This window comes from Oryctolagus cuniculus, chromosome 7 (genome assembly GCF_964237555.1).
Source record: "Oryctolagus cuniculus chromosome 7, mOryCun1.1, whole genome shotgun sequence".
NCBI lineage: Eukaryota > Metazoa > Chordata > Mammalia > Lagomorpha > Leporidae > Oryctolagus > Oryctolagus cuniculus.
Window position 1 is genome coordinate 82,171,741 of NC_091438.1, and position 27,266 is coordinate 82,199,006.

General features: G+C 38.8%; 1 protein-coding gene across 7 annotated transcripts in view; it reads right to left on the reverse strand.

Moving 5' to 3' along the window:
• The window catches only part of PKN2 (protein kinase N2), a 156,934-nt gene that overhangs the window by 15,925 nt on the left and 113,743 nt on the right, over positions 1 to 27,266 (reverse strand). For 4 of the 7 annotated variants that reach the window (XM_051856284.2, XM_051856283.2, XM_070076949.1 and 1 more), the window contains exons 9-15: positions 9,185 to 9,328; positions 8,786 to 8,861; positions 8,032 to 8,206; positions 7,679 to 7,805; positions 6,677 to 6,807; positions 6,520 to 6,595; positions 6,352 to 6,443 (exon numbers count right to left, since the gene is read on the reverse strand). In XM_051856284.2, the coding sequence (XP_051712244.1) occupies positions 6,352 to 6,443; positions 6,520 to 6,595; positions 6,677 to 6,807; positions 7,679 to 7,805; positions 8,032 to 8,206; positions 8,786 to 8,861; positions 9,185 to 9,328 (821 nt within the window). The remainder of the gene's footprint in view (positions 1 to 6,351; positions 6,444 to 6,519; positions 6,596 to 6,676; positions 6,808 to 7,678; positions 7,806 to 8,031; positions 8,207 to 8,785; positions 8,862 to 9,184; positions 9,329 to 27,266) is intronic. The other 3 variants (XM_051856287.2, XM_051856286.2, XM_070076950.1) reach the window with 1 other exon arrangement.

A 27,266-nucleotide genomic window follows, 5' to 3' on the forward strand; every position in this document is an offset into this window, starting at 1 on the left:
TGGACTGGAAGAGGAGCAACTGGGACAGAATGCAGCGTCCCAACTGGGACTAGAACCAGGGGTGCTGGTGCCGCAGGCGGAGGATTAACCAAGTGAGCCATGGTGCCGGCCTATCAATATAATTTTAAGCTCTTTACAGCAAACACTCAAAAAGTCATTGCATGAGAATCTCTGACTTCTTCTACATTATCTAAGTTGTATATTCTTAAGTCCATACAATAATCTAACCTTATTCAGAATTTCACTTTATTCACACTGCCTAGAACACTTTATTCTAAATTGTCATCTTTTTTCACCATATTCTGTAATGAACTGTGCTGTGTTCTATAAATACAAAAATATGTTTTCAACTCTAATCTGTTGTGTCAAAAAAATTAACTAGTAAGAAAAAGCAAGCTGAGTAAGGAGGTATTAGAATAATGGGACTAGGGTTAGACGGGATTCAGAAAGAATGTTTTATTAATGGTAGGCATCTGTGATCTTTGTATATAAATTACTTTGGTATATACAATTAATCCATAATTTGTGTCCATGTTAAGAGCTTGATTTGAAAATTTCTACGATTTATAGAAGGAGCAATTTTTAAGTAAAATAATATGATCCAGACTATAGAAACAAAATTTAGAATATATAAGAGAACTGTTGGGGCCAGTGCTATGGAGTATCAAGCACTGCAGTGCCGGCATACCATATGGGCACCAGTTCGAGTCCTGGCTGCTCCACTTCCAATCCAGCTCTGCTATGGCATAGGAAGCAGTATAAGATGGGCCAAGTCCTTGGGCCCCTGCACCTGCACAGAGACCGGAAGAAGTTCCAAGCTCCTGGTTTTGGATCAGCCCAGCTCCGGCCATTGTGGCCATTTGGGGAGTGAACCAGCGGATGGAAGACCTCTTTCTTTCTCTCTCTGCCTTTGCCTTTCAAATAAATAAAAAAAATCTTAAAAAAAACCCCTGTCATTAAGAACCATCAAATATTCCAGAAACATCTATTAAAATATGATGGTCTATTTTTTTTTAAATTTTTACATTGCCTTTTTTTTGCCTTCTTTTAGATATACTAGAATATACTAGAAACTTGGAGCTGGCGCTGTAGCGCAGCGGGTTAACACCCTGGCCTGAAGTGCCGGCATCCCATACGGGCACTGGTTCAAGTCCCGGCTGTGCCACTTTCCATCCAGCTCTCTGCTGTGGCCTGAGAAATCAGTAGAAGGTGGCCCAAGTCCTTGGGCACCTGCACCCGCATGGGAGACCCGAAAGAAGCTCCTGGCTCCTGGCTTCGGATTGGCGCAGTTCCAGTCGTTGCGGCCAATTGGGGAGTGAACCATCGAATGCAAGACCTCTCTCCCTCTCTCTCTCTCTCTGTATAACTCTGACTTCCAAGTAAAATAAATAAATCTTTAAAAAAAATAGATATACTAGAAACTTAAAATTACTCCTTTTCCCTATATTCAGGTTTCTCCAAGAGTGAGTTTTACTTATCACTCTTGGAATTTTTTACTGCTGTTTCTATACAAATTCCATTTTAGATTATTTTATTTTCAAGTTACTGAGAAGTACTGAGATTTAAAACTGAAGTTAAAAAAAGTATCATTCATCAAGGCTGAATTCATTTTTAGTAGAGGTAATGGCCTGGGTTATGGCTAAAGTTTCATGTTCTGATCTGAATTTTCTTATTTAATACTAACATTAATATTATTCCATCTAGATTTAATTAGAACATGCTGTCCTACAAAGACTTGGCTTTAAGTAATAACAGGGGTGGGTGTTGTGGCATAGCACGTTGAGTCACTACTTGGGACACAATAATCATATATTAAAGTGCCTCGTTTGACCCCTGGCTACTCTGCACTTCAATCTTTGGAAACAGCAGATCATGGTCCAAGTACTTGGGTTCTTGTCATCCATGTGAGAGATCTGGATGGGGTTCCTGGCTCCTGGCTTTGGCCTGGCCCAGTTCAGGCTGGTGTAGTCACTTGGGGAGTGAACAAGCAAACAGATTAATCTCTTCTCTTTTAAAGGTTTATTTTATTTATTTGAAAGGTAGAGCTACAAAGAGACAGAAGGAGAGAAGAGACAGAGATAGGATCTCTCTCTCTCTCTGCCTTTCAGATAAATAATTAAAAAAAAAAAAGCTAGCAATAATGTGGCAGAAAGCTGTATTAAACTCCAGAATTAACAGAACTGGTACAAACTGAGTATCTCTTATCTGAAATGTTTGTGCCCAGAAGTATTTCATTTTGGAATATTTATGTATACATAATGAGATATCCTGGGGATGGGACCCAAGTGAAAATATAAAAGTAATTTGTGGGCCCGGCGCAGTGGTGCAGTAGGTTAATCCTCCACCTGCGGCACTAGCAACCCATATGGGCACCGGTTCTAGTCCCGGCTGTTCCTCTTCCTATCCAGTTCTCTGCTATGGCCTGGAAAATCAGTAAAAGATGGCCCAAATCCTTGGGCCCCTGCACCTGCATGCGAGACCCGGAAGAAGCTCTTGGCTCCTGATTGGCACAGCTCCGGCCGTTACGGCCATCTGGGGAGTGAACCATTGGATGGAAGACCTCTCTCTCTCTCTGTCTCTCCCTCTCATTGTCTGTGACTCTATCTCTCAAATTTATAAATAAATAAACAAAAAGAAAGTAATTCGTTTCATATATACCTAAAACATATATCCTGAAAGTAATTTTTTTTCTGAAAGTAATTTTATGCATTTTTTTCTCTTGTTTTTTAAAGAAGATTTTATTTGAAAGATGAGTTACAGAGAGGTAGAGAGAGACAAAGAGACAGAGAGACAGAGAGAGAGAGAGTGAGTGAGTGAGTCAGTCTTCTACCCAGGGGTTCACTTCTCAAATGGCTGCAATGGCTGGGGCTGAGCTGCTCCAAAGCCAGGAGCCAGGAACTCCTGGCTTCTTTTGGGACTCCCACACGGGTGCAGGGGCCCAAGGACTTGGGCTATCCTCCACTGCTTTCCCAGGCACATTAACAGAGAGCGGGATTGGAAGTGGAGCCGCCAGACTTGAACTGGCACCCACACGGGATGCTGGTGCTGCAGACAGGGGCTTTAACCTGCTGCGCCACAGTGCTGACCCTTATACAATATTTTTAGTAATTTTGTGTTAGGGGGCAAAGTTTGTGTATACTGAACCATAAGACTTGTGGTATCATGTCAATGTTCATAAAGTTTCAGAACTTAGAGCATTTCAGATTTAAGATAAGGGATGTTCAATCTGTAATCAGTTTCATTTTTTTTGGCAAGCCAATGAATTTACCAATTATCAAACTGGAAAGGAAAACATTTGATTCTTCTATTATTCCAAGTGTAAACAGAATGAAGGTGAAATTAAAGAACTGCTTTAGTCATCTGCATATGTAACATAAAAGTATGGTTCTCAGGATGCAAGATGGTGCTCAGAATATTTTATCAATGTACAGCAAAATGCTCTCTACAAAGTTTTAGGTAACAAGAAATAGAAAAAATAGCAAAAAACAAAGAGGTATAAATAGGCAAATCTAAAAGGAAGAGGATTGAGGTTTTTTTTTACAAAAACAAAAAAATCCTCCATTTTTAAGAAATGTTATAATTTTAAGAATTATTCATATAATAGAAAAACATTATAACCACCAATTTGAGGAAAGAATGTTTAACCTAAGCTGCTAAGATGCTGGTTAAGATACCTGGGTCCGACATCAGAGTAGCTGGGTCCAATTATCAGCCCTGGCCCCCGAAATAAATAAAGCTTTCTATTAATGCAGATCCTGGCATGTAGAGGTGATGGCTCAACTAATTGGGTTCCTGTTACCCATATGGGAGACTGGATTGGGTTCCTGGCTCCCAGCTTCAGCCTGGCCCATTCTGGCCCTGGCTGTTGTGTACTTTTGGAGTGAACCAGCAAATAAGAATTCTCTCCATCTCTCTCTCTGCCTCTCAAACAATTTTTTTAGATTTTATTTATTTATTTGAGAGGTGGAGTTACAGAGAGAGGGAAAGGGAGAGGGAGAGAGAGAGAGACAGAAAGGTCTTCCATCCATTGGTCCATTCCCCAAATGCACAATGGCCAGAGCTGAGTAGATCCAAAGTCAGGAGGCAGGAACTTCCTGGGTCTCACACACGGATCCAGGGGCCAAACACTTGGGCCATCTTCTACTGGTTTCCCAGGTCATAGCAGAGCTGGATTGGAAAAAGAGCAGCTGGGACTAGAACCAGCACCCATATGGGATGTTGGTACCACAGGCAGAGGCTTAGCCCACTACGCAATAGCACTGGCCTAAAGAAAGAGACAATTTGTTTTACCTATGTACCATATAATACAACTCAGTAAGGTATTACTAAAAATATGTATTTTTAAACTTTTATTTATTCTATTTGGTCTCCCAGGAGGGTGGCAGGGCCCAGGTACTTGAGCTATTGTCTGCTGCCTTCCAGGGTGTACATTAGCAGGAAACTGGAATCGGAAATAGAGCCATGACGAATTCAGGCACTCTGATATGGTATGTGGGTGTTCCAAGCAGTATCTTTTTTTTTTTTTTTTAAAGATTTTATTTGAAAGTCAGAATTACACAGAGAGAGGAGAGGCAGAGAGAGAAAGAGAGGCAGAGAAAGAGAGAGGCAGAGAGAGAGAGAGGTCTTCCATCTTTCCATCTCCTGGTTCACTCCCCAATTTGCCATTAGGGCTGGAGTTGCACGAATCTGAAGCCAGGAGCCAGGAGCCTCTTCTGGGTCTCCCAAGCAGGTTCGGGGCCCAAGGACTTGGGCCATCCTCCACTGCCTTCCCAGGCCACAGCAGAGAGCTGGATTGGAAGTGGAGCAGCCAGGACTAGAACCAGCACCCATATGGGATTCCGGCACTGCAAGCAGCGACATTATCCACTATGCCACAGACCTGGCCCCTCCCCCCCCTTTTTTTTTTGACAGGCAGAGTGGATAGTGAGAGAGACAGACAGACAGAAAGGTCTTCCTTTTGCCGTTGGGTCATCCTCCAATGGCCGCCACAGCTGGCGTGCTGCAGCCGGCGCACCGCGCCGATCCGAAGGCAAGAGCCAGGTGCTTCTCCTGGTCTCCCATGGGGTGCAGGGCCCAAGCACTTGGGCCATCCTCCACTGCCTTCCCGGGCCACAGCAGAGAGCTGGACTGGAAGAGGAGCAACCGGGACAGAATCCGGTGTGCCGCCGCCGCTAGGTGCCCCTCCCATATTTTTAAATATATGGGTTAGCAAGGTTCAAAGATATTCAGTGAATACCCTGGTGGCAAATCATTACCAAGGAGGAACTATCAAAACTAGAAAAGTCAGTCTTCTCACTCATCATCCAGGGCTCCTTTCATTATACAGGGTTACCTTCATTAATAAATGGATGCTTCCTAGTGGTGTAAGACAATTACTGCAAATATCAAATGAAAGCCTCTTTTTGTGATAAATATGCCATTTTATAAAATAACTTCCACATTTAATTACACTGCATTAATTTTAAGATAGGAAAATGACTAACTATAATTTTATCCCTAAAGTCACTGCATTGAAAATTCTTTTTAATTTAAAAAAAAATTATTTGAGGGAGAGACACACACATACAAGATAAAAACAGAGAAAGAATTAGAGCTCTTATCCACTGGTTTGCTTCTCGAATGTCCCTAACAGCCTGGTATGGGTCATGCAGAAGCCAGGAGCCGAGAATTCAATGTAGGTCTCCCAATACCTAAGCCATCTCCACTGACATTCCAATGTGGGAAGCAGATGTCTTAGCCACTAGGCTATTGCTCGCTCCCTTTGTACTTTAATAGTTTTATAAAAAGATATATCTGTAATAATTTGTATTTATTATGCCTTAAAAGAAGCTATATTCCAAAAATGATTTTGAGAAAAAGAGGAAAAATAAAGGCATATTTTAAAAAAGCAGAATATATTCACCATTCAATTAACTATAATTATCTGTAAATGTTTTATTATTTTCATTAGATAAAATGGGATACAGATCAATGAACAGCAATTCCTATTCCATATAAACACTCAAACATCTGCGTGCATACAAAATTTAAGAAAATTTAACATTTCACCATCTTTCCTTTGTATCCACTAATCACTTATTACCATAAGAAGGGAGAAAGGAAGTGGCTAGAAAAAAAAAACAATATTTAATCAGCTTCTACCAAATTTAGATAGACTTATTTTGTTTCTTCATATATTACCATGAAATTAGAAAGTTTTACAACAGGGTACTTCAAAAAGTTTGTGGAAAAATTAATGTGAAATCTATGCAGTTTTTTTCATAATATGCATTTCTATGAACTTTCTAAAGACTCCTTATACATAAATTCTGTTAATAAAAAATAAGCAATTTCACTTTAAAAAAAACTAACCTGTCTACTTCGTCTCGAGCTACGATGTCTCCTTTCTTTAAGGCTTTTATAGCAAACATCTCATTTGTGTGTTTGTATTCAGCCAAAAGCACCTGAAATGACATAAGTAATTATGTCCTATCTGAGTTATCAATTTTGTAGGCATTCCAAAAAATCCCAAAAGTTTACCTTTCCAAAGTGTCCTCTTCCTAAGACAGCACAGCATCTGAAATCTTGTAGATTAAACTGAAACCTTTGCTGAGATCTGAAAACAGTAATCTCAATTAAAAACTCAATGAAGTATGGTATCAAACACATAGTAGCAAAACTATATGTATTTTCTTACCTTCTATTCTCAAGTTCTCGAATGTCACCATATTCTAGGCCTGATTGAGGAATATCAGGCTCATATTCAGATTGGGATTTTGGGAGTATACTATTTCTATCATTCTCAATATCAAAACCAGTTTCTGAATCCTGTAAAATATTAAATTCTCATTAAACCATAGAAACATTTAGAAGATTACTTACTAGTGGTAACGTTGATAGAAAAAATAGCAAAAATCAACATTAATATTACAGAGGAAAATACAATTCTGAGACTGGTTATTCATTCTTATGGTCATTAATTCTGTTAGACTTATATTAAAAATGTAAAGAAGTACTATACTATTATCATCCTCAATGCATACTATTAACTGAGTTAGAAGATAAAGATTGCTTCAGACAATATGTATTTAATAGAAAGCATACAGCTTCTAGCTTAACTGGACTATTCCATCTCTCTTGGCTGTGGGCATCCAGAGGCCACTGACAACGGCATGCTAACATTAAAAGAGCGTGGGTCGGCGCCGTGGCTCAACAGGCTAATCCTCTGCCTTGTGGCGCTGGCACACCAGGTTCTAGTCCCAGTCGGGGCACTGGATTCTGTCCCTGTTGCCCCTCTTCCAGGCCAGCTCTCTGCTGTGGCCCGGGAGTGCAGTGGAGGATGGCCCAAGTGCTTGGGCCCTGCACCCCATGGGAGACCAGGATAAGCACCTGGCTCCTGGCTTCGGATCAGCGCGATGCGCCTGCCGCGGTGGCCATTGGAGGGTGCGGTGACCCAACGGCAAAAGGAAGACCTTTCTCCCTGTCTCTCTCTCTTACTGTCCACTCTGCCTGTCAAAAAAAAAAAAAAAGAGTTCGGTTATCGCCCATCAATGAGATTAAACTTAACTGACTTAATTCATAAGAAACATAAATATACAGTTTATAGAAGCAGTTTTTAATTGAAATGTTCACTAGTCATTAAGATGATTCTACTGGTAATTCATTTGCTCAAGAGGAATCAAGGTTTAAAATGTCTTGCCTGTCCTGCTGTATCCAAAACTCTTAACTCAGAAGACTCATCAATTTCTCCAAGAGAGGAAGCACGAGGTGGGGCTGGAGGAGGTTCAGGTTCAAGATCAAAGTCCAATTTGGTTACTGTAGAATCACTTGTGGAAGATAATGCAATTCACCAAAACAGTAATCAATAGTAAATATTTTATACAGCTTTAAAAATAAAGCAAAAAATTTAAACTTTTAAAAATTAAGCAGAACAGTCATTTCAATATAAAACTTGGGAAAACATGATACCCTCTGCACAGTGGTTGTAATCAGTATACCAGAACGTCACAATTAATATTTTGTATAAGAGATACTTATGTCTTAGACTCATACCTAGCTGGAGGTGCTATCTCAGGGATGCGTACATCAACCACTGCTACTGAAGCAGGCACAGGAGTTTGGGGGCTGAAGGTGCCAGAATGATTCACTGTAGGAATAGCTCTTCTCACTAGCCTTCCCCAAGTAGCAATATTAATATTCATTTGAGGAGCTCTGAGAAATGTTTTGCCTATGGATATTGTGAATAAAGAAAACAAAATAAGTGATTTCTTTATATATTACCAACAGCCATAACTTAAAAATTCATATTCATCAGTTTATAATTTATGAAGAACAAACAATATCTGTTACTTTTATAACTAGTTATTAAGTACTTGCTATTAAAGGCTAGTGCAAAATAGCATAAACAGTTTTAAAAATAAATAGGTAAGGAATTGTTAGATTTTCTTTCTTAAGTCTAGTAATATATGGTTAAGGTTTTAGAAAGAATATATTTTAGACATACAAATACAGTATTTATGAATGAAACAGTATGTGTGGGCTTGCTTCAGATACTCTGAGAAAACAGTGAATGGATGAACTACAGATAAAACAAAACTGACCATGAGTTGATTATTGCTGAAACTGGGTGAAGGCACACCACTCTCTACTTAACAGACATATATGAAATTCCCTTAATAAAAAGTTAGAAATAAATGAAATAAAAAGAAAAAAAAAACACAGATGGATATTACTTTTTAAAAGTATTTAGATTTTCTATATGTAAGAAAATACTAAAATCATTCTTTATTTGATTCTTCGTAATTACCTTGTTGTTTTGAAAAAATTTTCTTCTGTCTTTGGAGTTTTGGTCTTCTTTCAATAACTGGATTAAAAAAGGTAACCTGCAGTGAAGAAAATACAAGTTGACACGAAAATAGCACTGGATTTATGGCTCATGAAATCCACTAAACTCATGAGATTTTAAAGCTTAAGGGACTCTCAGATATGATTTAGCCTGGCCCCCGCATGTTCTAGATAAAAAAAAATAGACCTAGAGAGGATAAATTATTTCTCTCAAGGTCATAAACCTACTCAGTGGCAGAGCTGAGTCAGGAATTCAGGTCATCTGTCTTTCAACCTAATAGTCTTTCCACTTGTATACCATGTTGCCTATATACAAAATTTCAACTGTAGTTAGGTACATTTAATAAAATACATGTATTACCTCTGCAAATAAAGTACCCTGGGGTTCCAAATAGAGACACATGCCATGCCGCTGGTTGTCTAAAAAATCTTCTAACCTCAGAAATTTTACAGCACACAGAGATCGCCAATCACGCCAATAAACTGAAATTTCCAGTTCACGTGACTAGGATAATTAAAAAAAAAACAAACAAAAAAGACATCATTGGACACACACTTGAATAAATATCACAAAAATATGAAATACAAATACAATAAACAAAGATACACACACAAAGGTCATGCTATTTTAAAGAGTGTTTTGTAATTCTCAATATATATTACCTTCAAATTTATACACTTAAACTCAAGGAAACAAAACTTATATTCTGAGATTCTCCAGGTAAGGTGCTCCTAAAGTATACTCTAAAGAAGGCACAACTGGAAACAACCAATACGGGTGAATGATCATGGAAACTCCTTTCCCTCTCACAGGTTCAATCTTTCTGATTTCCTTTCTCCCCTTCTTGTGCTAAATCCACTGTTGAGCCAGACAAAATTCTAAAAACATCATTTATTCTGTCCTTACAATGTGCCACACATTGTGTAAGTACTTTAAGAATATTAGGACATTTACTCTTTCAAAAGAATGCCACAGCACGTGGCAGCAAGACCAGTGAGTGCAGCAGCCTGCACAGCTAGGGAAGAAATGGAAAATTATTTATAAAGAAAGATGTCATTTATTGTCACATCAAAAGAATTTTTTTAAAAAGCAAATTAGCAAGAACTTAAATGTCCAAAAACCAGAACAAGTTAAGTATACTATGCCACATCCATAAGAAAGGAATATACTACAGTCATTAAAAATAATGTTTACATAGGGAAATATGTATAGGGTTTTAAAAGCTTCTGAAGAACATACTCTAGAAGTTGAAGTCAAGCCATAAAATGACTTATACTTACATGTTGCAATCTATATACATCTTAATTATAAATTAAACTTTTCCATTATTTCCTATTTTTCAGGATTCTGTAGAACACTCACAAAAATGCATTAATGTTTATCCAGGCTCTCTAATGTAACAAATTATTTCTTTTATGTAATAATTTTCAAGTTATGAACTTACAGATGTTATTATATAAGGTCCTCATACATATAACACATAATCTTTTGACTTTAAATTATGAAACTAGTTGATGCAAATAAACACAGAACACTTATAAGAAAATGCAACAACTAGAATTGAGTGAAAACACAATTTGCCAGAAGGCTTCACAGCCAACCTGGAAGAGAATCAGAAAACTATCTAGGGCAGTATGTTATTCCCAGGGCCTCCTACCTCATTTGTCCTCTCTGACTCATAAATAATATAGGAGAGGATATTTTTCATACAAAAGTAAGTTTGAAGAGAACACAACTATTTTACAATTAGCCAAATGGCATACAGAAAGTACAGGGTAACTAATGCTATAATGTTCTTTTAAGTTAAGAGTGCAGTAAATAATTTGGAAACAATTATTTTGGGAAGTAAAGTGCAAGAATAATTGTACCTGGAATTGGTAACAAACTACATTACTTTTACACTACAGCAGGGTAGGGAACCTTTTTTTCTGTCAAGGGCCATTTGGATATTTATAACATTGATTGTGGGCCACACAAAATGATCAGCTTAAAAACTAGCCCACTATAGATTTATTGGCTTTCAAGTCCTGCTTGCAGTTGCCTTGGCAGGGGCTGACCAAACAGGCCAGACACTCCCCACTCCTGGACCAGGGACAGTTTCACTTCCTTCTCTCTTTTCCACCATCTTTTTGAGGATGAGGCAGATGTAAGAGACACTGTACTATCTATTAAATTTCCACATCTTCACACTGCTCAAATGGTAGAGTTACGTGTTACTCTGAATGAAAGGAGGTCTAATCACCCTATTTGCTATTTATTCTAGCTACTCTGGTAAAACAAACATATTGACTCATTTCTCTTTCTATGGTTCAAAACAAAGAATGTTACAGATTAGAGATCTGGGGTGGACTTGAGCGAGTTTTCTAGAGTTCAACAATGAAGAAGTAGGTATGGAGCACTTTACTTTTATTTTGCATTGTTCCCTGCGAACAACACTATCCTCGCAACATGAGAGGGAAGGTGGTTGTGATCTAGATATAATTATACCAGTATTCCACAATGTATGTCATGCTCAATCATCAAGAGGGGTTTTGATAAGTGAAATGGAGTACAGTAGTCAGAAAGCAAAGTACAATATAAAGACTGAGGTTTTTATAAAACGTGATGTCATTAATGTTTAGAATAAAACATTTTATTATTTCTTAAAAAAAGTTTATTTATTTTTATTTGTTTATTTATTTGAAAGGCAGAGTAACGGGAGAGAGATTTATCTACTGGTTCACTCCCCAAATGGCTGCAACAGCTGAGACTGGGCCAGGAACCAGGAACTCCATCCGGATCTCCCACATGTGTGTTATGGACCCAAGTACTAGAGCCATGTCTCCTAGGTGCATTAGCAGGAAGCTGGATCAGAAGCAGAGCAGCCAGAACTCGAATTGCTGTCTGACATGTGATGCCTGTATTACAAGGGGTGGCTTAATCTGCTTTATTACATCACTGGCCCCTAACATTTAGAATTTACAACGTGACACTGGCATCCTATATGGGTGCCTATTTGTGTTCTGACTGCTTCACTTCCAATCCAGCTCCATGTTAATGGCCTGGGAAAACCAGCGGAAGATGTTCAAGTGTGTGGGCCCTTGTCACCCATGTGGGAGACCTGGATGAAACTCTTGGTTCCTGGTTTTGGCCTGGCCCCACCTTGGCAATTGTAGCTATCTGTGGAGTGAACCAGTGGATGAAAGCTCTCTTTCTGTATCTCTTCCTCTTTCTCTGTAACTCTCTTAAATAAAAAACAAAAGTCTTAAAAAAAAAAAAAGCAAATGAATTTAAAATGCAAGTGTGATGGCTGGTTTGCCGGTAATTTCAAGATGAAGCAGGTCAGTTCTATAAGGCATGGGCACAACTGTAATCTCAAACTTTAGGAGCAACAAATTCCTAGATGGAGTACAACTACTACCCAAAAAAGGTAACAGTATGATTGAGATAGGTTCTAAGTGGCAGTACTGGTAGACTATCCCAACTTATTTCATTTTTTGTCTTACCATTAATTTGAATCTAAAATCAAAGAGAAAACTTTGTGCTAAATCTAAAAAAAATCTGTGTGGGTTATCTTAATCTTAAGTCTCTCTGAAGCCTCAAAGTAAATAGAAAAGGTAAAAGACACTAAATAAGCCTTACATGTAGTGATGGAAAAAGACCAATAAATTAAAAATGTGGTGCAATCAAAAACAAAAACAGTACACATTAGCACAAAGGAATTAGCACAAAGAAGGTGGAGGTTCACAAATTGCTGAACAGCCCTGGAGAACCAGAGAATATTTTCATTTTTCAGAGGAAAAACAGCGACATCTATTGGACACCGTGGGAAATACTAGCTGAAGGTGTAGTTCATGGTTTCACCATCAGAATATTCCACATTCCTAATAACATCATGTTTGCTAAGCTGGGTTTTCAATAACAAAAAGCAACTCCAAATGCAAAATCAATGTGGAAGAGATGAGGGTGCAGTGTCCATCTAAATCCAAGCTTTGGTAAATTACATAGTATGAAACAAGCAAACATAATCCTGTAAGTTAATTGTAGTTACATTTGTGTTTTTTTTTTGTTGTTGTTGTTGTTTCCAAAAAGTACTGACTTATTGGGACATAAACTTCAATTAATAATTCTTTTTCTTTAAAAGATTTATTTAATTGAAAGGCAAGTTACAGAAATAGAGAGAGATCTTCCATTTGCTGGTTCATTCCCCAAATGGCTGCAATGGCTGGAGCTGGGCCAGGCTGAAGCCAGAAGCCAGGAGCTTCTTCCAGGTCTCCCACGTGGGTACCAAGGCTCAAGGACTTGAACCAGCAACCATATGGGATGCCAGTACCATAGGCAAAGGCTTAACCAACTATACCACAGTGCCACCAAATAACTATATCTTAATAAATGGAATTGTTGGGTATTTCTTTAGGCCTAGGGATGTTTAGAAATTTTGATGTTAAGTAAATGACAGCTGAATCCCACTGCAGTAAAGAAAAAAAAAGGGCAAAGGCAAACTCTCCATTGCCTCTAAAAGAAAGAAAATTATCCAAAGCTTGGAAATTAAAGACCTGAGGAATGGTGAATTTTTTGCAAAGGTGCACATGGTAGATGTCATATTTACTGGTTGGTTTCTGAGGACAACAAACATAGACTTGGGAACCCTATCACTTAAGGTATTGGCATCAAGCAGTTTGAACACTGAAAGGTTGAACAAGAGTTTTAAAAATTGGCTACTAATGGAGGTGTGATTAAAGTTAAGGAATCGGGGCCAGCGCTGTGGCACAGCACTGCCATGTCTGCAATGCTGGCATCCCATATGGGCACTGGTTCAAGCTCTGGCTGCTCAACTTCCAATCCAGCTCTCTGCTATGGTCTGCGAAAGCAGCAGAAGATGGCCCAAGTCCTTGGGCCCCTGCACCTGCATGGAAAATCGAAAAGAAGCTCTTGGCTCCTGGCTTCAGATTGGCGCAGCTCCAGCCATTGTGGCCAATTGGGGAATGAACTAGCAGGTGGAAGATCTCTCTCTCTCTCTCTGCCTCTCCTTCTTTTACTGTGTAACTCTGCCTTTCAAATAAATCAAATAAATCTTAAAAAAGATGCAGGAAGAGCCTGGAGGGAATCTGGCTTGGAGCCCCATAGGCGATAGTGTATCTGCCAAACTAGAGGAGAAAAAAACAAAGGAGGGGCACATTTTCTCTCTTCCCGATCATTCTGCAAAGGGGTCCTGTAACAAGCTGACAGAGAGCAAGCGCCATTTTGGACACATTACAGCTGCACAGGCTTGTTTCCATGCCCAGCAACGAACCAAGTGGAGACTCCTGAGTTGGGTGGGGAGAACAGACAGGGAGTTGGGTGCTTGGGACTGTGAAAACACTGAAGCTGCCTGGGAGGACTCAGGGTATGGCCGGGACAATGGGCAGTCACTGTGGGAGGCTCCACACAGTGCTTCCTGGTTCTGTCAAGGACATTGCTAGGGAATCTGAGTTTACACTGAGGACTGCACAGAGCTTTGTGTGGTCCTTGTAGCAGAGAGGCCGGATAATTATACTCATTGGGGCTAGCGCCCAAGACTGGTCTCCTTTGAGGAGAGGAGCTCAGCTGAGTCTACACCAACAGAAAAGAAGAAACCTCCCTTCTGATTTAAAAAAAAAGAAAAGAAAAGAAAAAAAAAAAAGGAGACTTACCAGGACAAACCTGAGTGTGTCACCTCAGACACACCTTCCAACCTAGAGCACTGAACAGAGTTCCCTGACCACATCCACCACATGCCTCTAGTTATTTCCTGAAAGCAGATGCTCCACTAATTCAATCAGACATAGTCCAAAGACCACCACAGTGAAAAAAGAAACCAACGAGTATCTCCACAGATGCCAAAAAACAAACGCACCAATTCAAGAAACAAGAATAAGACAACATGACACTCCCAAAAGAATACAATACTTCAACACTAGATTGTGAATATGAGACTGAAGAAATGCCAGTAATGCAATTTGAAACAATGATCATAGGATTACTTAAAATTAATTAGAAGCAAATGCATGAACTAATGAAATCCATACATGACATAAAAGGAAATTTCTCTCATGGAATTGAGCTCTTAAAGAGAAATCAAAATGAAATCTTGGAAGTGAAGAATTCAATAGAACAAATTAAAAATACAGTAGAAAGCCTTAACAACAGAATTGGTGAAGCAGAAGAAAGAATCTCCAACTTAGAAGACAAAGCACAAGAAATTAGACAGACCAAATACAAGAAGAAATTAGGAAACTAAAAAACACTATTGGGAATCTACAGGATACTATCAAATGACATAACATACGGGTTCTAGGAGTTCCTGAAGGTGTGGAAAGAGAGAAAGGATTAGAAGGCCTTTTTAGTGAAATAATAATGGAATATTTCTCCAATTTAGAGAAAGAAAGGGACATCCAAGTACAGGAAGCAAATAGAACGCCTAATAGAAATGACCAGAAATAATCTTCACCATGACACAGTGTAATAAAACTCTCCACAGTAAAACATAAAGAAAAGATTCTAAAATGTGCACGAGAGAAAAGCCAGATTACTTTCAAAGGATCTCCAATTAGACTCACAGCAGATTTCTCATCAGAAACCCTACAGGCAAGGAGAGTGTGACAAGATTAAAAAAAGAAACTGTGAACCCAGAATACTATACCCTGCAAAGCTCTCATTTATGAACGAAGGTAAAATAAAGACCTTCCATGACAAACAGAAACTGAATTTGTCACCACAGGTCCATCCCTGCAGAAGATGCTGAAGGATGTACTGCACACAGAAACACAAAAACATGGTCACCACTACAGAAGAAGGTAAAGGAAGGGAAGCTCCCAGTAAAAGTACAAAGGAAATCCAAAGTAAAAAATAAGAATATTTATAGAAAAATGGCAAGGTAAAGTCATTACTTATCGATAGTCACCTTGAATCTAAATGGTTTCAACTCTCCAGATGAAAGACTAAGACTGGCTGAATGGATTGAAAAATGAAACCCAACTATTTGCTGCCTATAAGAAACACATCACACTAGTAAAGATGCATGCAGACTGAAAGTGAAGGGACAGAAGAGGATATTCCATGCTAACAGAAATCAAAAAAGGCTGGTGTAGCCATCCTAATATCAGACAAAATAGACCTTAACACAAAAACTGTTAAAAGAGACAAAGAAGGACACTATGTACTGATTAAGGGATTAATTCAACAGGAAGATGTAACTATTATAAACACATATGCACCTAACTAAAGGACACCTGGCTACTTAAAAGAAATGTTAAAGGATCTAAAGGGAGACATAGGCTCAAATACAATAGTAATGGGGAATTTCAATACACCACTTTCAGACAGATCAACCAGACAGAAAATCGGCAAGGAAACAGCAGTTAATTGACACTATAGACCAAACAGACCTAAAAGATATCTAAAGAACTTTCCATCTTACAGTTGCAGAATACACATTCCTCTCACCAGTGCATGGAACATTCTCTAGGACTGACCACATGCTAGGCCATTAAGCAAGTTTCAGCAAACTTAAAAAAACAAAAATCAACTCAACATGGATTAAAGATCTAAATCTACAACCTGACACCATCAAATTAATAGAGAACATTGGAGAAACCCTGCAAGATATAGGCACAGAAGATGGCGGAATAGTGAGGGCGCGCACCGATAGTCTGAGAAAAGATAGTTTAATAAAAGTGGAGTTACTGTAGCCTCAGGAAAAGGCTCAGGAAAAAACTGCAGAGGAAACTCTCCCGGATCTAGTGGATGTGACACGGAGGACCTACAGGGAGAGCAAGGTCGCCCACCGCGTGGAAGCCCAGCCGCAGAGTCTGCACGCCAGCGCTGGAAGGGGAGGTGAGACAAAAACCTCGGTAACCCGAGACATCGGCGAGGAAAGGCAGAAAGAGCCTATAGGGAACGAGGCCTGAAGCCCCACTGGGGAAAGTTCACCAGGCTGACTGGAGGAGAAAAAAAAAAAAACAAACGAATAAATAAGGGGAACCCGCACGGACGCTAGCCTCTCTCTCCACTCACCTTCAAAGCCGAGCAAGACAAAGAGCGGGCGCCATTTTACGTATGTAAAGCGGCACCCGCCATCAGCCAAGCAGAAAAACCTGACTCTGGTGGGGAGAAATAACAGGAGGTTAGGACCTAGTGAAAGCTAATGAACTGAGACTGTGAAAATCTGGGGGGGGGGGGACTCACCGAGTACACAAACTCGGTAACCTTGGCAACCCGGTGAGAGACTGCGGAGAAATCTGAGACCACACTGAGGGCTGCATAAACTCTTTGTGCGGTCCCAGGGGTAAGCAGATGAATACCCACAGGGGCCAGATTTCATAAATCAATTACCCTCAATTTCACTCAGCTGTGTGGAATTACTTCCCTTCTGAGTCAAAAAAAAAAAAAAAGTGAGAGAGAGAGAGAGCTCGAGCAAGAGAACAATCTGGGTGAGTCACCTTTGGCACACCCTTAACCCTGAAGAACCAAACAGAGCTCTCTGGCCACACCCATCACAGCCTCTAAGGATCCATCAAAAGCAGATGGTCCACTTAATCTAGAGTCATAGTATAAAAAGAAAAAGCACCACAGTGATGAAACCAAAGAATATCTCCACAATGCCAAACAAACGCAGAAACCGAGCTGACTAGAACAAGGAAGACACTATGATGCCCCCAAATGAAAAAGACACCCCAATTCAAGATTATGAAGATGATGAGATAGAATAAATGCAAGAAGTGGATCTCAAAAAATTGATAAGAACACTAAGAAGTTCTCAAAAACAAATTCTTGAACTACAGAAAGCCTTAATGGACAAGATAGAAAATCTCTCTCGTGAAAATGAAATATTAAGGAGGAATCAAAATGAAATGAAACAACTAGTAGAACATGAAACTGTGATAGTGACAAGAAATCATAATGAAATCAAGAATTCAACAGATCAAATGACAAACACATAGAGAGCCTTAAAAACAGAATGGGTGAAGCAGAAGAGAGAATATCAGACTTAGAAGACAGAGCACAGGAAAATATACAAACCAAAGAAAAGAAAAGGAAATTAGAAATCTGAAAAATATTGTCAGGAATCTACAGGATACTATTAAAAAACCCAACATTCGTGTTCTAGGAGTTCCTGAAGGCATGGAGAGGGAGAAAGGATTAGAAGGCCTTTTTAGTGAGATATTAGCAGAAAATTTCCCAGGTTTGGAGAAGGACAGAGACATCCTAGTACAGAAAGCTCATAGAACTCCTAATAAACATGACCAAAAGAGATCCTCACCACAACATGTTGTAATTAAACTCACCACAGTGAAACATAAAGAAAAGATCCTAAAATGTGCAAGAGAGAAACGTCAGATTACTCTCAGAGGATCTCCAATCAGACTCACAGCTGACTTCTCATCAGAAACCCTACAAGCTAGGAGGGAATGGCGAGATGTAGCCCAGGTACTAAGAGAGAAAAACTGCCAGCCCAGAATATTATATCCTGCAAAGCTATCATTTGTGAATGAAGGTGAAATAAAGACCTTTCACAGCAAATAGAAATTGAAAGAATTTGTCGCCACTCGTCCAGCCCTGCAAAAGATGCTTAAAGATGTGTTGCACACAGAAACACGGTCATCAATATGAAAGAAGGTAAAGGAAGGAAACCTCACAGCAAAAGATCACAGGAAGTTCAAAACATATATTAGAACTTATCTTTGGCAAATTGCAGGGCAAAGCTACTACTTATCAATAATCACATAGAACGTTAATGGCCTGAACTGTCCAGTTAAAAGACACCGATTGGCTGATTGGGTAAAGGAACAAAACCCATCTATTTGCTGCTTACAAGAAACACATCTTTCCAACAAAGATACATACAGACTGAAAGTGAAAGGCTGGAAAAAGATATACCATGCCAACAGAAATGAAAAAAGAGTGGGCGTAGCCATGTTAATATCAGACAACATAAACTTTACCACAAAAACTGTTAGGAGAGACAAAGAGGGGCACTATATAATGATTAAGGGATCAATTCAACAGGAAGATATAACAATTATCAATGTATATGCACCTAATTGCAGGGCACTGGTTTATTTAAAAGGTTTGTTAAAGGACTTAAAGGGAGACTTAGGCCCCAATACAATAGTACTGGGAGACTTCAATACTCCACTCTCAGAAATAGACAGATCAACAGGACAGAAGATCAACAAGGAGACAGTAGATTTAAATGACACTATAGCCCAAATGGATCTAACAGATATATACAGAACTTTCAATCCTACAGCTAAAGATTTTACATTCTTCTCAGCAGTACATGGAACCTTCTCTAGGATTGACCACATACTAGGCCATAAGGCAAGTCTCAGCAAATTCAAAAGAATTAGAATCATACCATGCAGCTTCTCAGACCATAAAGGAATGAAGTTGGAAATTAGCAACTCAGGAATCCCTAGAGCATACGCAAACACATGGAGATTGAACAACATGCTCCTGAATGAACAATGGGTCATAGAAGAAATCAAAAACTTTCTGGAAGTAAATGAGGATAACAGCACAACATACCAAAACTTATGGGACGCAGCAAAAGCAGTGTTAAGAGGAAAGTTTATATCAATAGGTGCCTACATCAAGAAATTGGAGAGGAACCAAATAGATGAGCTTTCAATGCATCCCAAGGATCTAGAAGATCTGCAGCAAACCAGACCCAAATATAGTAGGAGAAGAGAAATAATTAAAATCAGAGAAGAAATCAACAGGACTGAATCCAAAAAAAAAAAAAAAAAAAAAAAAAATTACAAAAAATCGGCCAAAGGAGGAGCTGGGTTCTTGAAAAAATAAACAAAATTGACACCCCATTGGCCCAACTAAGTAAAAAAAGGAAGAGAAAAAACCCAAATCAATAAAATCAGAGATGAAAAAGGAAACGTAACAACAGACACCACAGAAATAAAAAGAATCATCAGAAATTACTACAAGGACTTGTATGCCAGCAAACAGGGAAACCTATCAGAAATCGATAGATTCCTGGACACACGCACCCTACCTAAATGGAACCAGGAAGACACAGAAAACCTAAACAGACACATAACTGAGACAGAAATTGAAACAGTAATAAAGGCCCTCCCAACAAAGAAAAGCCCAGGACCAGATGGATTCACTGCTGAATTCTACCAGACATTTAAAGAAGAACTAACTCCAATTCTTCCCAAACTATTCAGAACAATCAAAAGAGGAAATCCTCCCAAATTCTTTGTATGAAGCCAGCATCACCTTAATTCCTAAGCTAGAAAAAGATGTAGCATTGAAAGAGAATTACAGAACAATATCTCTGATGAACACTAACACAAAAATCCTCAATAAAATTCTAGCCAATAGAATGCAACAACACATCAGAAAGATCATCCTCCCAGACCAAATGGGATTTATCCCTGGTATGCAGGGATGGTTCAATGTGTGCAAAACAATCAATGTGATACACGACATTTACAGACTGCAGAAGAAAAAGCATGTGATTATCTCAATAGATGCAGAGAAAGCATTTGATAAAATACAACACCCTTTCATGATGAAAACTCTAAGCAAATTGGGTATGGAAGGAACATTCCTCAATACAATCGAAGCAATTTATGAAAGACCCACGGCCAACATCCTATTGAATGGGGAAAAGTTGGAAGCATTTCCACTGAGATCTGGTACCAGACAGGGATGCCCACTCTCACCACTGCTATTCAATATAGTTCTGGAAGGTTTAGCTAGAGCTATTAGGCAAGAAAAAGAAATTAAAGGGTTGCAAATTGGGAAGGAAGCACTCAAACTGTCCCTCTTTGCAGACGATATGATTCTTTATTTAGGGGATCCAAAGAACTCTACTAAGAGACTATTGGAACTCATAGAAGAGTTTGGCAAAGTAGCAGGGTATAAAATCAATGCACAAAAATCAACAGCCTTTGTATACACAGGCAATGCCACGGCTGAGGAAGAACTTCTAAGATCAATCCCATTCACAATAGCCACAAAAACAATCAAATACCTTGGAGTAAACTTAACCAAGGACGTTAAAGATCTCTACAATGAAAACTACAAAACCTTAAAGAAAGAAATAGAAGAGGATACCAAAAAATGGAAAAATCTTCCATGCTCATGGATTGGAAGAATCAATATCATCAAAATGTCCATTCTCCCAAAAGCAATTTATAGATTCAATGTGATAATAATCAAAATACCAAAGACCTTCTTCTCAGATCTGGAAAAAATGATGCTGAAATTCATATGGAGACACAGGAGACCTCGAATAGCTAAAGCAATCTTGTACAACAAAAACAAAGCTGGAGGCATCACAATACCAGATTTCAGGACATACTACAGGGCAGTTGTTATCAAAACAGCATGGTACTGGTACAGAAACAGATGGATAGACCAATGGAACAGAATAGAAACACCAGAAATCAATCCAAACATCTACAGCCAACTTATATTTGATCAAGGATCTAAAACGAATCCCTGGAGTAAGGACAGTCTATTCAATAAATGGTGCTGGGAAAACTGGATTTCCATGTGCAGAAGAATGAAGCAAGACCCCTACCTTTCACCTTACACAAAAATTCACTCAACATGGATTAAAGACTTAAATCTATGACTCGACACCATCAAATTATTAGAGAGCATTGGAGAAACCCTGCAAGATATAGGTACCGGCAAAGACTTCTTGGAAAAGACCCCAGAAGCACAGGCAGTCAAAACCAAGATTAACATTTGGGATTGCATCAGATTGAGAAGTTTCTGTACTGCAAAAGAAACAGTCAGGAAAGTGAAGAGGCAACCGACAGAATGGGAAAAAATATTTGCAAACTATGCAACTGATAAAGGATTGATAACCAGAATCTACAAAGAAATCAAGAAACTCCACAACATCAAGACAAACAACCCACTTAAGAGATGGGTCAAGGACCTCAATAGACATTTTCAAAAGAGGAAATCCAAAGGGCCAACAGACACATGAAAAAATGTTCAGGATCACTAGCAATCAGGGAAATGCAAGTCAAAACAATAATGAGGTTTCACCTCACGCTGGTTAGAATGGCTCACATACAGAAATCTACCAACAACAGATGCTGCCGAGGATGTGCGGAAAAAGGGACACTAACCCACTGTTGGTGGGAATACAAACTAGTAAAGCCACTATGGAAATCAGTTTGGAGATTCCTCAGAAACCTGAATATAACCCTAGCATACAACCCAGCCATTCCACTCCTTGGAATTTACCCAAAGGAAATTAAATTGGCAAATAAAAGAGCTGTCTGCACCTCAATGTTTACTGCAGCTCAATTCACAATAGCTAAGACCTGGAACCAACCCAAATGCCAATCAACAGTAGACTGGATAAAGAAATTATGGAATATGTACTCTATTGAATACTATACAGCAGTCAAAAACAATGAAATCCGGTCATTTGCAACAAGATGGAGGAATCTGGAAAACATTATGCTGAGTGAATTAAGCCAGTCCCAGAGGGACAAATATCATATGTTCTCCATGATCAGCGACAACTAACTGAGTACCAAAAAGGAAACCTGTTGAAGTGAAATAGACACTATGAGAAACAGTGACTTGATCAGCCCTTGTCCTGACTGTTGATGAACAACTTAATACTTTATCCATTTTAGTATTTTTTTTGTTCTACTTAATACTATCGTTTGAACACTTTAATTAATACACAATTACTCTTAGGTGTTTAAATTTAACAGAACAGTTATCTCTGTTAAATGCAAGAGTGGGAATAAGAGAAGGAGGAGACATACAGTTTGGGACATGCTCAATTGGACTTGCCCCAAATGGTTGAGTTAGAGATATGCCTGGGGATTCCAATTCAATCCCATCAAGGTGGCATGTACCAATGCCATCTCACTAGTCCCAGTGATCAGTTTCAGTTCAAAATTGATCATAATGATAGCACTAAGAACCAAAGGGATCACATAAACAAGACTAGTGTCTGAAAATACTAACTGATAGAATTAAAAAGGAGAGAAAGATCCAACATGGGAAGCAGGCTACACAGTAGACTCACAATGGCAGATGTCCTAAACAGCACTCTGGCCTCAGAATCAGCCCTTAAGGCATTTGAATCTGGCTAAAAAGCCCATGAGAGTATTTTAGGCATGGAAAGCCAAGACACTCTGGCAAAAAGAGAAAAAAAAAAAAAAACCTAAGTGAAAGATCTCTGCGAGTGAGATCCCAGCAGAAAGAATGGGCCATCAAAGAAGGAGGTACCTTTCTCTGAAGGGAGGAGAGAACTTCCACTTTGACTATGACCTTGTCTAAATAAGATCTAAGTTGGCGGACTCAAAAGGCTTCCATAGCCTTGGCAACTCATGACAAGAGCCTAGGGAGATTACTGACGCCATAAACAAGAGTGTCAATTTGTTAAGTCAACAGGAGTCACTGTGCATTTACTCCTCATGTAGGATCTCTGTCCTTAATGTGTTGTCCAATGTGAATTAATGCTATAACTAGTACTCAAACATTACTTTACACTTTGTGTTTCTGTGTGGGTGCAAACTGTTGAAATCTTTACTTAATATATACTAAATTGATCTTCTATATATAAAGATAATTGAAAATGAATCTTGATGTGAATGGGATGGGAGAGGGAGCGGGAGATGGGAGGGTTGAGGGTGGGAGGGAAGTTATGGGGGGAAAAAGCCACAGTAATCCAAAGCTGTACTTTGGAAATTTATATTTATTAAATAAAAGTTTTTTTAAAAAAAAGAGACTACAAAGAATACAAACTAGAGGACAACTTCATGATCATAGACTCAAACAGGAAAGAGAAAGATTGCTTTCTCTGAAAACAAGGAGAAAGATACAGAAAAATTAGCAGGTGAGAGAAGTAATTTGAGGTCTAATAGCATTAATCCAATTTGTACCACAGAAACAGTGGAGTTTGAGTTCAGATAAAAGGCTTGAAGAAACAGGTGAGAAACTGCTAGAAGTGGGATAAAGATCTGAAATGTGTGATAACTTTTCCAAGTCCAGTTGAGGTTGGAAACTAAAGTTCATAGAAAAGATTTGATTCATTTCAGTGGTATTCAGTGTATCATAGTAGGAAGACAGCTGGTGGGAATGATTTGCTGTTGAGCGTCTCCATAGCGGTGTGCTGTAAGAAAAAGGGTAAAGGATGCTGTGAGGCATCAGAAAGGAAAGGATTCACAGTCACACTGGTTTAGGTAAATAGAGAAGGAAATTAAGTTTGGAAGGAGCTGATGGCATGAGCTGATGACATGAAAAAACTGTAGAGACAAGAAATGGAAATATTTGATCAAATACCTAGCTTTGTGGTAGGACAGTAAAGAAGAAAGAGAGCCAGAAGAATAAGTGTAACAAGCAGTATCACGTACCATGTAATCATCATGTACAAGGTAGCATTCTAGGTGCCTTATATAGTTATCTCATTTAGGAGAACAAATGAGAGGTTTGGTGAAAGCTCAGCCTACTGAATTTAAGATGTCTGCGGCGTAGAAGAATTCCTTGCTAAAGTAACAAAGAAGTTAAACCTACTGGAACTGAGGAATTCAAAGAACTTTACATTTTAAATCCCTCATAAAGATGGCAAATGTTGGAGTGAAGGAAGAGGCAAAGTTATCCTTCCTGAATACTGGAGAGTGCCTCGTGGTCAACAAATTATAGAGATGAAAAAAATGTAGGTGATTATACAGTTTATAACTTCAGAGGAGTCACACAAATATAGTCTCAGAGGGTATGATATGCTATTTAATACTTGTAAAATTTGGAAGCAACAAGGAGAGGTAAGAAGGGTATTATATGGCTTCACAAGTTAATAAAACAGCATGTAAGATATAAAATATGCCTAACATCAGGCAGTTCATACATGTACAATATTACAAATGCAACATCCTTGTATTCCTATTCTTGTTTTGTTCTATTAGGATGTCTTACTTCCCATTAATAAAGATGTCACGTGCAATTTTTTTTCCATCTTGTGCAAGAAAGCATCTTCCTCATCATAATGGCTTTTGTGATAAATAATTTCCCCATTTTCTCTAAATGGGTCCCTACCTCTACAACCTTACTTAGTCCTAAAGTCAGTTAGTTACTTGTTAGAAAACTCTGGGAGAGTAACTGCACAAGAGTAACTCAACCCAGTGCTTCCTTTTCCCCTTGAGAACCAGGCTTTCTATGGAACATATAGTTTCTCTTCTCCCTGTGCCTTAAGTTTTATACGATCATGGTCCACAGTGATTGAAGGGACCTCATTCGACTTCACTGTTGCATACCCAACTACATTTTCAAATATTAGTTTTTTTTTGAAAAAAAGATTTTATCATTTCTTTGAGAGGCAAGGTTACAGATAGAGGGAGAGACAGAGAAAAAAGTCTTCCACCTGCTGGCTCACTCTCCAGATGGCTGCAGTGGCCGGAGCTGAGCTGAGCTGATCTGAAGCCAGGAGCCAGGAGCTTCTTTCAGGTCTCCCACATGGGTGCCTGGGCCCAAGCACTTGAGCCATCTTTTACTGCTTTCTTAGGCCATAGCAGAGAGCTGGATCGGAAGTAGAGCAGCCAGGACTTGAACAGGTGCCCATATGGGATTCTGGTACCCATATGGGATTCCGGCGTTGCAGAGGCTCCCTGCCACAGCGCCAGCCTCAAAATATTAGTTTATTTTTAAGTAACTTAGAGGACATTTTATTTTCAATTAGTCATTTTTATCTTTCAACTAATTTGGAATATGGATAGCCCTACCTACAAAGTTTTCAATCAGTTACATTAATGCCTCATTGTCAAGACAGTAAGGATGGCTAGACATCTCATCAAATCTGTAGTATGAGAACAAAGATCAGAAAAGGAATCTCAGAAAGAAAAGACATAAAATTCAGCAAGAAGAAACTTAAAACTGGTATATTCAACAAGGTGAGAGATGATACTGCTCCCATGAAAGAAAAAAAAAGCAGGTTAATAAATTAAAAAAAAAAGAAAGCAAATATTTGGTCTAAGATAAAATTTTTCAGTAAAGGTATCAAAATTTCCCATAAAATACAAAGAAATTTAAGAATTCTAGTGAAAAAAAAATGAAAAGCTTACAACCTTTCAGAGATTTAGCAAAATATGCCAGATCATAAACAAAGATGAAAAATCACTGAGATCAAAGAATTCTCAATTTTAATACTGGCACTAGAAAATAACTCCACAACTCCTCAAAATTATTAATGAAATAATCTACAACCTAGAATTCTATACTCCAAGTGTGATAGTAGAATAAGGTCTATTCAAACTTGCAAAATCTCTAAAACTTTAATTTTTTAAAAAAAGATTTGCTTATTTGAAAGGCAGTTATAGAGAAGGGGAGAAACAGAGATCTTCCATCTGCTGATTCACTCCCAGATGGCTGCAATGTCCACAGCTGGGCCAGGCTGAAGCCAGGATCCTGGAACTTCATCCCGATCTCCCATGTGAGTGCAGGGGCCCAAGGACTTGTGCCATCTTCTGCTGCTTTCCCAGGCACATTAGCTTTACCTGCTGTGTATCACCACGCTAGCCTCTAAAACTTTATCTTTCATTCATTCTTTCCTCACATGAAAATGGAAGATACATTCCACCAGCCACATCAGGAAGTAAAGGAAGAAAGATGAAGGAGTGACCTAAGACTCAGTGATACAACAGAAGGAGGGAATTCTCAGTTTGATATTGAAGAGAAATCTCAAGATGAAAGCTGTGTAACAGCTATTTAGATTGGAGAAGATGGAAAGCCCCTAGGAAAGATGTTTCCACAGGGTAAAGAGGGGAGAACAACAGATTACCTGACATATTTGCCTACACAGAATTATTTTAGAGTCCTTCTGGAGATTTGGGGATAAATGACAGGCATGGGGAGAAGAAAGTAAAGAAAGTAAAGACTATAACAATGCTAAATTATTCCCAGAACTCAGTAGAAAAAAAAAATCTTACAGTCCAACACTGTTCTGATACAAGAATTCCCTAAAGTCTCTCATAAATTGCTCACTGGACTTTAATGATAAAGAGATCATAGTGCTTTCTTCAGCACTTCATTATACTGAAATGAAATCTGCCACTAGCTTACGTCTGCTTTGTCCTGCACAGCCGAAGTATACAGTCAGTCCCTTCATGTATTTGGCAAACACTGCTCCTCAATCAGAGTAATCCCCTCAAAAACCAGCACCCAAACTGAAGTAGATCACAAGGGTGAGCTCCACGAAGTTCCTACCCATCAATGGACACTGTGACACGAATTGAAACCTCACTGCTATTCCTGTTCTAATTTCTTTTCACTTGTTCCTTCTTCTAAAAGTAAAACTAAGTTCTTTGTTCAATCTCTTCTATAGCAGGTTTAAAATCTTATTTTTCCTCAACTATTCCATCTGTGATAGGATGTTCATTATCGCACTGTTCTGGCAATTCTTCCTTGATAAGCTTACATAATGATTTATGTATGATGTGATCCAACT